General features: G+C 37.9%; 1 protein-coding gene across 1 annotated transcript in view; it reads right to left on the bottom strand.

Moving 5' to 3' along the window:
• LOC107758772 (ras-associating and dilute domain-containing protein-like) overlaps nucleotides 1–13213 on the bottom strand; it is a 41695-nt gene that overhangs the window by 6201 nt on the left and 22281 nt on the right. Inside the window, exons 9-14 of the mRNA XM_016576583.1 lie at nucleotides 11022–11160; nucleotides 10605–10777; nucleotides 5006–5150; nucleotides 4663–4742; nucleotides 3725–4067; nucleotides 1007–1134 (exon numbers count right to left, since the gene is read on the bottom strand). Of these exons, the coding sequence (XP_016432069.1) occupies nucleotides 1007–1134; nucleotides 3725–4067; nucleotides 4663–4742; nucleotides 5006–5150; nucleotides 10605–10777; nucleotides 11022–11160 (1008 nt within the window). The remainder of the gene's footprint in view (nucleotides 1–1006; nucleotides 1135–3724; nucleotides 4068–4662; nucleotides 4743–5005; nucleotides 5151–10604; nucleotides 10778–11021; nucleotides 11161–13213) is intronic.

Raw genomic sequence — 13213 nt, 5'->3', positions numbered from 1 at the left:
GAGTGAGTTGCCGGGGGGGCGGACGAACTCGCTGCCGGCCGCCTGGGATGTGGAGGGACAGCTGCCGTCCGTAAGGGAGCGGAGGAGTCGCCGCCGTTCGCCGGAGGCCGGAGCCTGCTGCCATCCGCCATGATGGGAGGAGCAGGGAATGGGGGACTCCTGCTGGCTGCCCGAACCTGCTCCGGAAGGATAAAGGAGGAGTGACTACAGTGTTGGACGAGAGAGGACCAGGCCTGGAGTTTATTTTGTGTTTTGGTTTTGTTTGTGCGCGACAGTCGTCCGCGAGGGGCTGTCGCGCTATTTTGTGTTTGTTTATTTTATTAAAATCTTTAATGTTCGCCGGTTCCCGTTTCCTTCTTCCCGTGACTACGAACTGTGTTACATATCCCTTTAAAGGTTTTTATGCTGTCTATATTGGCTGTATCCAGCAAGGCAGCTCACTAGTTTTTGGAACAGAGCCTACATGTGCTTAACCGTACAGATCTAGTGTAGCCCTGATTATTTTTAGTCATAACAGCTGTTGATTGGCCTAGTTTTGAAGGCGTTGAGAAGTTGTGCAGCAAGTGCTCAAATTGCGTTACAGTTTATATTTGACTAGCACGTTTTCTACACAACAGTGTCTACAGAGATATGGATATGAAATACCTTCTTTATCACAACGAAGGAACAACCATAAAAGACAATATGCTAAACAGTTCATCAGAAGGGCATTATTTTGCTTAAAATGAGAGTATGTGTGTGTCAAACAAAAACATATCCATTTGTCATTTTCCAGCTAAATTCTCATTACCGCAAGGCAAAAAATGATCTCATTCTCATTAGCGTTAATCTGCCTCAACTGTAATTCACATACTGTGCAGTTTGCCTACTATATACTGTAGCAACAGTATATGCTACTATGTACATAGTCTAGGAGAGACGTGTGCACTAGCATAAGGGCGAGAGACAAGTACACAAGTACAGAATGAGAAGTAGAAAAGAAAAATACATCACAGATCATTCTCACCATTCCATCCACCAGCGCCAGCCCAAGACCATGAGGTCCTTTCATCAGCTCTACGGTGAACACATCATCTCGATCATCCTCATCTTCCTCTGTTCTTTGGTCTTTATTTCCTGCGATGCCATTCTCTACTGAGAAAACTAAATCAAACACATCACATTATCAGCTCAGGGTCTTCTCTAGTTCAGAAGCACAAGCAAATCAAATGTCACTGAATTTCCAGGTCATACATCACCTCATATTCAGAAAGAAGAAATTATATTTAGCATGAAGAACATGAAAGTTGTTTTTAGGATTATGAAGATCACTATAATTGTGATTATTTCATGACAGTCAGAATGAAATCAGAATTGAAGGTCCTATTGGAAAAATCCAAATCTCCCCATAAACAAGTCAACTGACAGATGCCGATTTTCACAGCAGGTTTGGTTTGTCATAAACATCAGTCAGTTCTGCATATTGCATATGATACGCAAGTATGAACACTGATTTTATGACATCTTTTCATGTTCCCATAAAGATCTTCTGCTCTGGGCTGGTGGAAACACAGGGTTTTCCTCCAGCGCTCGGCCAAGGGTTTTCCCCCAGCGCTCGGCCCCCCGGCCAGCGTCCTGAACAATGCCCGTCCCGATTAAGATTCCAGCCAGCAAGCCAACTGTAAATTCCCATGATCCTTTATCCACTGCTCTTTTTTCTCCTGACATCACCACCTCTCTGTAATTCCTGAACCAGATTATAGGATTTGTGCCACAACCAAAAAAAGCAGAGTCCCTTGATAAGGAAAATCCACACTAGTCTTTAGAAAGACGAGGCGGGAAACCAATGGGAACAGGATGCCACATGTAGAGCTTTACCACTCTTAATCTATATGTATTTTAAATGTACAAATGTCCATATTACTGTACGTTTGAGTGTAGAAATGATTTTAGTTCATACTGTACTTTATTTTATAACAGTTTCAGCTCTACATTCTGACTGAACTGCATTTGAAGCTGCCAATTTGCTTGGCGGCATAAAGAGTCATACAGTTGAAAACATATACTCATTGTTTCTTGTGAATGTGCATCAGATATCTACGCAAAGTCAAGATTATTTAGGAATGACGTTTTTTTGTTGCTTCATAAAATTGGGTTTCAACCACTGGAGTCAGAAGGATTACTTTTATGATGCTTTTATGACCTTTTTGGAGCTTGACTGTTTTGGTGGAATGGAATTTCAGTGGAGGGATAGAGATCTCTCAGGTTTCATTAAAACTACCTTAAAATTGTGTTTCAAAAATGAACAAAAGTCTTATGGGTTTGGAACGACGGGGTGAATAAATGGTGACAATTTTCATTTTTGGGTGAACTATGCTTTTAATCTTATGAATTACGCTTACACGACTTATAATTTTTTTGTTATAATTATATATGATGTTGCAATTATACTGAATATTGGCATCATTCATCTTACTCTTGCAGCTGCTGTATTATAAATGCAAAAACGTTACTGAAGGCTGTGTGCCACAGTTAAAATAAATTCACTATTTTACCATGGTTAAAAAAACATGCTAATATATATATTTTTTTCAAGTTTATCATGTTGTTAAAAAGCTGTGTGCCACAGTTAAAATAAATTCACTATTTTACCATGGTTAAAAAAACATGCTAATATTTTTTTTTTTTTTCAAGTTTATCATGTTGTTAAAACAACTTTTTACCAGTATAATTTCCTTGTACTTTTGTACTTCGTACAAGTACAACTATATATTAAGTTGAAGTCTAACTCTTTTCCTATACAAATTCTTCCATCCAAAAACATAAACCCCCCCCAAACATACCATGGTATTACCATGTGGGTTTTTTTTTTTTTTTTGACATGCACAATGGTTTTCCCAGGGTATATTCTCTGAAGTACCATGGTATATGAAAATGGCAGTCATCCATTAGTATGGAATTATCATCACTGAACCATAGTACTATTTGCATACTTTGAAAGATGAAAACATGAAAGATTTGTGTTTATTGCTTTCCAGTGCTGTAAAAATGTATGATCCGTTTTATGATTTCATCATGGAAATCATTTCTCGTCATTGATGAAACAGCAAGAGTTATTATTGTTTTCCTACAAATGTCTCTACAATAGATTTTAGAGAGCTTCATCTTGGGAGTCATATTTAGGCCAAGGCATCATTTTGATTGCTTCATTTCCAATAACGATTCATTTAGTAATTCTAAGTAAGAAATAAAGTGCTCAGGAATGCCAATTCTGAATATTCACCTGATCCCAACACCAGTTTCAAAGACTCACTCTTGAACCCTTGAACACTCTTGAAGTTCTACAGTGACCTCATCTGACCTTTGCTCATTGTATAAATATATTATGTGTGGGAGAGCATTCTGGAGAGGAGGAGGGCTGGTTTCCTCGTGCAGCCAGAGCACACAAACCCAACTCCACATCAACACCAGCACCTCCCATACGCCTCCAAAGACAATACACCCTGCCTTTGAAATCAGGGAACACGCTATGGGATGAACATGAGATATTTCTCAGAGTACAGCTGACAAACAAACAGAAGATGACTAGTAGTAGTGCTCAAGTAGGTTTAAATCTTTGTAAAACTATATGCATATGCAAGAAACATTGTATTTTCCCATTTTTTGTTTTTCACCAGAATCTGGTGGAGAGAAGCAGATTAACGTATGTTTTGGTGTCTGCTTGGTCATGGTGAAGTGATGTTACCTTTCCTGTGCTGGCGTACCGTCTGCTGGGCCGCCCCCTCCAGCAGACTGGCTTCAAGTTCGGCTTGGTCAAGACTCTGAGGGGTGTTGGGAGGCGTCAGCAGGCAGGAGGGGTCGAGAGCCAGACTTTTGTGGTAGCCCAGGTCTGTATTCCCAGACAGGCTGTTTTGGAGCTCCAGGCACTTGAGTTTCTGGGTCAGGATGGCCTCACACGAGCTCAAGTTACTGTGAGACCCCCGAAACTGAGGTGGTGTCATGCTGACATGTTGGTGATCCTTTGACTTTGAGTCTTGGCAGGTGATTGGTTCAGATGCTGTCTCTTCTGTCAAGTTACTGCAGGAGCCCTGAATGCATCCGAAATGTAAAAAATAATTATCAGCCCGTATTTCAGGTCATTTCATTTATTTGTATAGCACTTTTCACAATACACAACATTTCAAAGCAGCTTTATAGAAAGTCATGCAGTTAATAATGCATTAGCGCTTTACCATAGAGCAAGTTTTAGGGCTGGGCGATATGACAACAAATAACAATTATTAGAGGGATCCTTCAGATTTAGATCTGGCTATATTGTATTTATAGTGTTGTCTAGTGGAGATATCAGAGAGTGCTGAAGCGACTCGGATACACGTCTGAGCGTTCAAAGATTTTAATATTGGTCAGTTCTGTTCTATTAAGAGATTTAAATGTTGGTAGATTTTGTTCTATTAAAGGGATAGTTCACCCAAAAATGAAAATTCTGTCATTAATTACTCAACCTCATGTCGTTCCAAACCTGTAAGACATACGTTCATCTCCGGAACACAAATTAAGATATTTCTGATGAAATGTGAGAGCTCTCAGACCCTGTATAGACAGCAATACAACTGTAATGTTCCCAGGTCCAGAAACGTAGTAAGGACATCGGTAAAACGGTCCATGTGTCATCAGTGGCTCAACTTCAGTTTTGTGCTCCAGATAAAAAATGCTGCTGGGCAGGATTAGAGGAGGATGGTTGTCGAAACTTTCCAGGATATTAGCTAAGAGAAAAAAAACATTTTTGTTGTCAAGCACTCAGGCAGAGGAACAGATAATCTCAGTAAACTAACGACATCACTTGAGCCTAATCTTTTAAAATAAATTAAACAATCAATCACTTCACAATATGTTTAAAAACAGAAAAGGTTCTTTATACTGACAAAGCTGTTGGTATAATAGATTTGGAAATGACAATGGTTAAATATTGGACATTGTATCATTCAGTTACAGGATGAAGTGTGTGTGAATTCATATTTGGGCTCACAGGTATTGAGGGCAGCCGCTGAATCCTCTGGAGATGGCGTCCAGCACGGAGGGCATGTCAGAGCTGTGTTGTACTCTCTCAGCATGTGATGCAGCTGTGCAGGGTTCAGATGAACAAACTCAGCTCTCAGAGTGGACCATGAAGCCTGTAAACACATATATAGATGCATAGAAGAATGAATCTGCAAGGGGCCTGGTTGTGATTGGGTCAAAAATTCACACATAAAACTAGTTTTTGGGATAAACTGTACTGAGCTCAGTGAGTAATGGCAATTTCAAATCACTCCATGCACAGATTTCTCAGCATGGCTAACTCTATTCAGGATATAAGCATTGAACGTAAGTGTTGGTGCAAACCTGCTATCAGTTGGTGTGAACATTCACAGATCACACAAATCAATTTAGATGAAAGCTGTGTATAGTCTATATAACAATGACATGCCATGTTCTCTAATAATATCACCTAAAGGGAGTATGTACAAGGAAAAAACCAAAGGACCTAAGACTGAGCCTTGTGGAATACCCTTCTTTAGCATCGGAGCATCACATTTTACACAGTCACATTTTCACAAACTAACTGGTAGAATCTAAAGTAGGATAGTGCCTGTTTAGAAATGTTTACACAATATAGAATATTGTTGTGTTCTATATCGTCAAAAGTGGCACTAAGTTCAAGTGAAACAAGCAGAGAAATGCAACTCTGGTCAAATATCATGTAGTCTCAGTTCATTTCTATGCAATAATGATAATAATAGGGCGGACACACCTGTTTCTAGTATTTTTGATAAAGAATTTTAAATAGGTATACAATTATTTTGCAAGGCAAACCTGCTATCAGTTGGTGTGAACATTCACAGATCACACAAATCAATTTAGATGAAAGCTGTGTATAGTCTATATAACAATGACATGCCATGTTCTCTAATAATATCACCTAAAGGGAGTATGTACAAGGAAAAAACCAAAGGACCTAAGACTGAGCCTTGTGGAATACCCTTCTTTAGCATCGGAGCATCACATTTTACACAGTCACATTTTCACAAACTAACTGGTAGAATCTAAAGTAGGATAGTGCCTGTTTAGAAATGTTTACACAATATAGAATATTGTTGTGTTCTATATCGTCAAAAGTGGCACTAAGTTCAAGTAAAACAAGCAGAGAAATGCAACTCTGGTCAAATATCATGTAGTCTCAGTTCATTTCTATGCAGTAATGATAATAATAGGGCGGACACACCTGTTTCTAGTATTTTTGATAAAGAATTTTAAATAGGTATACAATTATTAATTTTGCAAGGGTACATTATATCTGACAACACATGCCTTGCTTTGACAAGCAAACTCTATTCTCGAACAAGCAAAACATAATTAAAATACCACAAAGGAAATACAGCCAAAACACTTAAACAAAGGAGAACTCCCCAAACAACACTCAACATTTATGTTTTCATTCTCCTTCAGTGGTGTCTTAAGAATAGCCGATCTTAATAACAGAGTAGTGTTTTCCTCTGTGTCATTTTGAATCCAGAACAAAACAACATCCAGAACTTGTATGTAATTAAACCAGTCTCTTCACAAAATTTAGGAAACAGCAGCTGGGAATGAACATCATACAAACTCACAACTCAATATGTAAGACAATCTTTTAAGGGTTGCGTACATTTTACAGATAATTGCATTTACCAATTACATATACATCTAAGTAATGAAATGGTCTAGGATGAATGTAGTGGGAAAGTTTTAGCTGATGCATAGACATTTTTGAGAAAAGCCTCAAACATGTGATGGGTGGTGTCACATAAGTCTGGAAAAGCTGTGAGACAGACTGAAGTCAAAACACAGTCATGCTGTTGCTTTCAACCATGTGCATTAGAAGAATGATAAATATTTAATGAAGTCAGGTCTGATATAAGGTACCTGTTTTACTGATCTGACACAAGTTTTGAGTATAACTGGAATATAAAAAGGATATAAAAGTACCCAATCCCATGAGTATAGCAGTTCTAGATTTTGGATACATCAAATTTCAGATGTTCCTCCTGAGCTTCCTTAAACATAGAAACAAATGAGACAATTGACAATGAATGTGGATAGCAGGCCAGATCATCTTGAATGAATTTGAAGAGAAATGTTTAAGATCTCTGATTTTGTTTGCAGACTTGACAAACCTAAGAGCACAGTCTGAGACACTGTTGAGGGACACATTTACTGGATTGTTTTCTTAAGCAAATGTCTATATTTACTTTTCATTTGATCTCATTGCTGTCTAAAAGAAATAACTGAGACATTAAGGATATGTCATGTTGTGATTTTTCTTTGCTATGGACACCCACAAGCAACAGTCTGGGCTGAAGAGTCCGAATGGCTGTCCCAGAATGGATGTAAAAGGGGAAAAGACATCTGAAACTATGTGCAGAAATGGTTGTTTTACAAACCACAAACTGTGACCTCATGCCATGGGTGGAACCTTAACAACCAGTCTCCTGGTAACTGTGAAATGCCACCATTGCTTGTTGACGGGATAGAGGAAGTTAACATTCAGTAATTGCACACTGGATGATCCTGACAGACATATGTGGTCTCATTTGTCTCGACAAGTGCTACATGTGCTAATATTATTAGCTAGAACAGTACAGTTCCTCAAGACAAACTTTAATGTTGGCTAAAGTTGTAGAGAACTTTAAAATAGTTTTATTGAAAAAACCTTGAAGTCTGAAGGTTAAATCACCCTTGTGTAGTCTATTTAAGATCTATACAGCATTATGGTTGAGGTAGATTTAGCGATTGCTAAATTGCTAAAACTCAGTGTTCTGAGTAGTTGGTAGGGTGTGCTAGGCTGTTGCTAACATTCTTATAGCCAATTGCTAAAATGTTCCGAGTTGTAGAGTGTTGTGTTGTATTACTATATGACTGCTAAGCAGTTACTGTGGTAGCTTTAGGCTACGATTACACTGATTTACACTACTTTTGCTACGGTTACGCCTGTCGTTTACACTACTCTGGCGTTTTCAACCCTCGAAAACGGAGACTTTCGAAAACGCTGCAGAACCCATTTTGGTTTGAAAACTCTGGGGTTGCGTTTCAGTGTAAACGGAGCAAAACACACACACACACACACACGGTCTAGATGCAAACGTTCAAATATTTAAATTCACCTGAAGCTCAAATCGGATCTGAAAAGCTTGCGTATGCATATGATCAGACCTCCACGCAGCTCCTGTTCTACCCTACATTAATAATCATCTTGCATACTATGTTAGAAATGGCTGAAGGACTGTACTGAGTTTGGTGAATTAGAGTCTGTCATTTTAATAACAGAGAAACACCCTTAATTCTATTGGGACTGAAATGCTACTTTAGAAAAACTCACTTCATTTACAGTTTCACACTGTTAAAAGTGCATTTATGGATGACGGCAGAATGTAAGATAAATAAACAGAGCGGTCATGTGAGAGTGAGTCATGTATGTGTTTGTTTGGAGCGAGTTTAAAGTAAACTCAGCTCACTCAAGACAGTGAGATCACACTAGCCCCTCCCACCCAGAGCTGTAATGCGGCTCTCGCGTCTGCTGTGTGACACTCTGACAGCTTAAGAGCCTTAAAGGTCAAAGTTCACCTACTGAGACCAAGAGCCACGGCCACCAGCTGAACGACAGTCAGACTCAACTGCCGTGAGCCGCTTCACGAGACCTGTAAACCCCCTACGGCACAGGATGAGTTTGGGTGGTGTGCAGTAAATTTTGTACTGTCCTCTGTTATTGTGCCTTTGTTTTATGGTATGATAAGCTAAGAGAAACTCATTTCCTTATGGACAAAAGACTAAACAATGCATTCCCCACTATCAATGGCTTCTCAAGGAAGTTAACAGGTTTAGGACCAGACAAACAGCTGGTTTGAGTTCTTCTATTTCCTGTTCATCCAGGCACTAAAGTCTCTCCTGCTTGCGGCGCGCCGTCTACATTGTGATTTACAAAGTGATTCAACTTTGATGACTGAGCTGAATAATGCATATTATTTAGGATTATATGACAGACAGACCGTTCGCGGATGAATCCATCGGCATGTTCTGACAAGCTCAACGGGGTTTTATTTATGTGATGTACGGAAAAATGGCATGACTCAAGATGTAAATATGACCTTTGTCATGAGATTCGTGCTATCATGCGGTTTTATTGAATTAACCTGATACCTCAGGCAATGCTGTTGGCTTATGAAACAGGTTTGGTCAGCGATTCTTGAAACATCACAACATTTTTATAGTCCTAGTCACTGTTTGATGACCAATAAAAGGGCTTTATCAGGATTCCTATAACTGATATTCACACCTGTCCAATCAGCAGTCAAAAACAAGTTATTCATCAAAGGGAAATTGAACAGAAAATGCAGGGATGTTCTAACACCATTTTTGACACACCAAGTACAGTACGAGATTTCTTTTGGTAGTCATCCATACTCAGGGTTCCCACACTTCATGACCAATGTATTTTCTCTCTAGTAAATTGTGATCATCTGATAAGTGCATTTAAAAATGATGAATCATTTATACTGATTTGTGAACTGGTTTGACTAATTCAATAAAAGCAATTCAAGTAAACACTATGGCTTTGGCTTGCAAGCAACTTTTACTCTACACAAAAGCAATATCTAACTGATGGAATATTTCAGAGTATAACAACAAAAATGTATAGGTAACACGTTACAATAAGGATCCATTTGTTGACATTAGATAACTACATAAGTTAACATGAACTAACAATGACAAATAAGAGGTGGAGGTACTGGTTTGCTTATCTCTAATGATTGGAAATGTAATCCTTTACCATCTTTGTGCATCAACAGCTCCTTTGAATCTCATTCAGTTACTATTACCTATCCAGTCTGTAGTTGTTTATCGACCCCCAGGAGATCACTTCCTCCTCACTCTTAACCTCAACATGGTTCTTGACACAACACATACCCCTCCACATGTCATCTTTCGACATAACCTACGCTCACTTTCAACCTCCCGGCTATCTGCTATGGTTTCATCTTCGCTTCCTTCACCTAAACTGTTAGCATCTTTTTATGCTAACAGTGCTACTGATACTTTCTGCTCCACTCTTACGTCTTGTTTAGACACTGTCTGCCCCTTGTCTTCCAGAGCAGCCCGTACCACCCCTTCTGCCCCTTGTCTATCTGATGTTCTCCGCGAACATCGTTCTAAGCTCAGGGCTGCTGACGCAATGCATTTGAATGCAATGAAACAAAATTCTCATCAATCAATCAATCTTCTCATTAGGATGCATTATTAATCTTAATGGTCTTAAAAACGTAAAGGCTTCAATACTGTCTTCAAAATATCCATTTACAAAATGTACAAATATTGTTATTATTATGGCAATTTGCTCTGCTGTGCGTTTATTAAATTGAATGTTGTTTTTATTCTGTATAGTTAAGTGTTTTTTGTTTTTTTTTGGTGCAAGAGCATTTTATTGTGTATGAGTACATGAGCATGGCAGCAGAATTGCAGAATAAAGGCACATCTCTAGTGCAATACATTTGTAAATACTTTGTATTTGTATCTGTGTAAGCATTTGTGAAGCAGTTCAAAGGGATTCTGACCTGCAGTAGGGTCTCCTTGGGAGTTGCGAGCAGGTTGACGGCAGAAGAGAGTCTCTGGAAGAAGTCAGCAGCCAGATCTCCCATGCCAATGCTCTGAATCCAGTCCATCAGCAAATCCAGATTGGCCCGGATCTGCACTCCTCTAGACCACTGGTAGAAGCCACCTCCAGACCCTTAAAAACATCCATATCAATATTTATTCAGAAGTCTCAATCAGTGCAAGAGGTAGCATGTTATTCATTATAGTTTTGCAGTAATTGTCAAAAGTCACTATCTCACAAAAAGTCAAAAGCTCAATTCAAACTAAAACATTTTGTCATAAATTTGTCCAGCTCTAGCAGACTGTTAGTCTATACAGACTAGCAGACTGTTTTAATGAAACAAGTCCTCAGAAGGACCTTCAGTGCATGTGCTCACCTCTCTCCATGAGCGTGTTGAAGAGCGAGGCGTTGGTGAAGAAGAACAGGTAGGTCAGCAGTTGAGATGTGATCTCGCTGTGCACCTGGAAAGTGTTGAGCAGGTGCAGTGCCTCCTTCAGGACAAGGATCATGCGACACTGAAGACTGGAGTAATGATGCTGAAAATTGAGAAATAAATTACATTTTAAAATATATTCAAATAGAAAACAATTGTTGTAAATTGTAATAATATTTCAAAATATTACTGTTTTACTGTATTTCTGATCAAGTAAAATGCAGCCTTGGTGAGCATTAAAAAAATCTTACCACTCCAAACTTTAGTGTGGCAGTGTATATGTATCAATATCGGAATATATATTTATATTTATAAATCCTGAATGTTTAGCTGAATACATAATATGTAACTCTAAAAATCTGTAAGGATTCTGTAAACAAATAAGACCAAGCAGATAAACTGTGCCAGACGGGAACTCAGGCAAGGCTGAGAGACTAGCGGGAATGTATTTTTATCACAGAGTTCACAAAAACACAGCATACTGATCCAAAACCCTGAAATAAAGGAACAAAATCATACAGCATTCATCAGGAAGTTGGTTCTTCTAAAAGTTCTGGCAAGAGATTATATGACCATCCACTGCAAATGAAACATCAGATTTCAAACTAAAGGTGTGGCCACATTTGCAGAATACCAATATTAAACAGGCAAAAAAACACTATTGCATGAATTTTATTTGCAAGCCTGAAATACACTAGAACTCTTATTTTGAAATGTATAGGCTCTACTTTTTAAGTCTCTGCTATGCTGACTGATCATTTAAACGGATGCGGGTGATGAAAATATGCACTCTTACGATTGTCTTAAAATATTCACACCATAAAGTAAACATTGCCATAAATCATCAACAGTCGATCATAAGCAATTGGCGTAAATGTGCAGTTTTTGTTGATTGCGAACGGCTCTGAAACATTGAGTCTGTAGAAAGCGCAACAGCGCTACATTTTTACTTTAAAATGTGCATTGCTCATATTTATTTAATTAAATCATAGCCTTTTCAAGTTTAATAACATTAGGCAGTTTTGCAATAAAATATGCACTCTTACGATTGTCTTAAAATATTCACACCATAAAGTAAACATTGCCATAAATCATCAACAGTCGATCATAAGCAATTTGCATAAATGTGCATTTTTTGTTGATTGCGAACGCCTCTGAAACATTGAGTCTGTAGAAAGCGCAACAGCGCTACATTTTTACTTTAAAATGTGCATTGCTCATATTTATTTAATTAAATCATAGCCTTTTCAAGTTTAATAACATTAGGCAGTTTTGCAATTTCTGTTCTTCAATCCCCAAATTAAAGACCTCTTAAAATAATTAAAGGGGTCATATATGCAAATATACAACAGAGAGAGAAGTAAATTTAGCGTTTTTATTTCCAACATGCGCTCATTCATGGCTGTATTATTTAATTAATGCAAAGTTACGTCTTTATTGGGAGAGGATTTGACGGCAACAGCGCTACATTTTTACTTTAAAATGTGCATTGCTCATATTTATTTAATTAAATCATAGCCTTTTCAAGTTTAATAACATTAGGCAGTTTTGCAATTTCTGTTCTTCAATCCCCAAATTAAAGACCTCTTAAAATAATTAAGAGATTTTGTATACAATTTAAGATATTTAAGACTTAAATTTCCTAAAACTGAGGGACTTTTTTTGTCGCAAATGCGAGTGAAATGCTGAAATTTTGGTGAAAATAAGGTTCTTTGTCTATTGTCAATAGTGAAGTGATGTATGAAATGGCTCACCATCACTATGACCATCCATTGCGAATAAAAATTTATTTCAATGTAAAGGTGCGATTACAACTAGTGATCGACCGATATTGATATTTTATAACCGATACCGATACCAATTATTTGCGTGTTTATGTGCCCGATAACCGATATGCATAACCGATATTTATTTACTGTTATAAAGTAAATAAATGACTGAGTTAAGTAAGTCCAAACTTCACTTTGGTTTTTCCTCCTTTCAGTCATCTTAAAAAAAAATAAAGTGTTGAAAATTACCAGTCTTTCATGTTAAATTCAATCTTCATATTACAATAAAAACACATTTTATTTAAAGCATCAGCAGCAACACTAATATTAACAATAAGCAAAATAAATGTAGAAGGTCTAATGTTT

The sequence above is a fragment of the Sinocyclocheilus rhinocerous genome, unplaced genomic scaffold, assembly GCF_001515625.1.
Source record: "Sinocyclocheilus rhinocerous isolate Xijiao unplaced genomic scaffold, SAMN03320098_v1.1 scaffold2579, whole genome shotgun sequence".
NCBI lineage: Eukaryota > Metazoa > Chordata > Actinopteri > Cypriniformes > Cyprinidae > Sinocyclocheilus > Sinocyclocheilus rhinocerous.
This window is presented reverse-complemented; position numbering and strand designations above follow the sequence as displayed.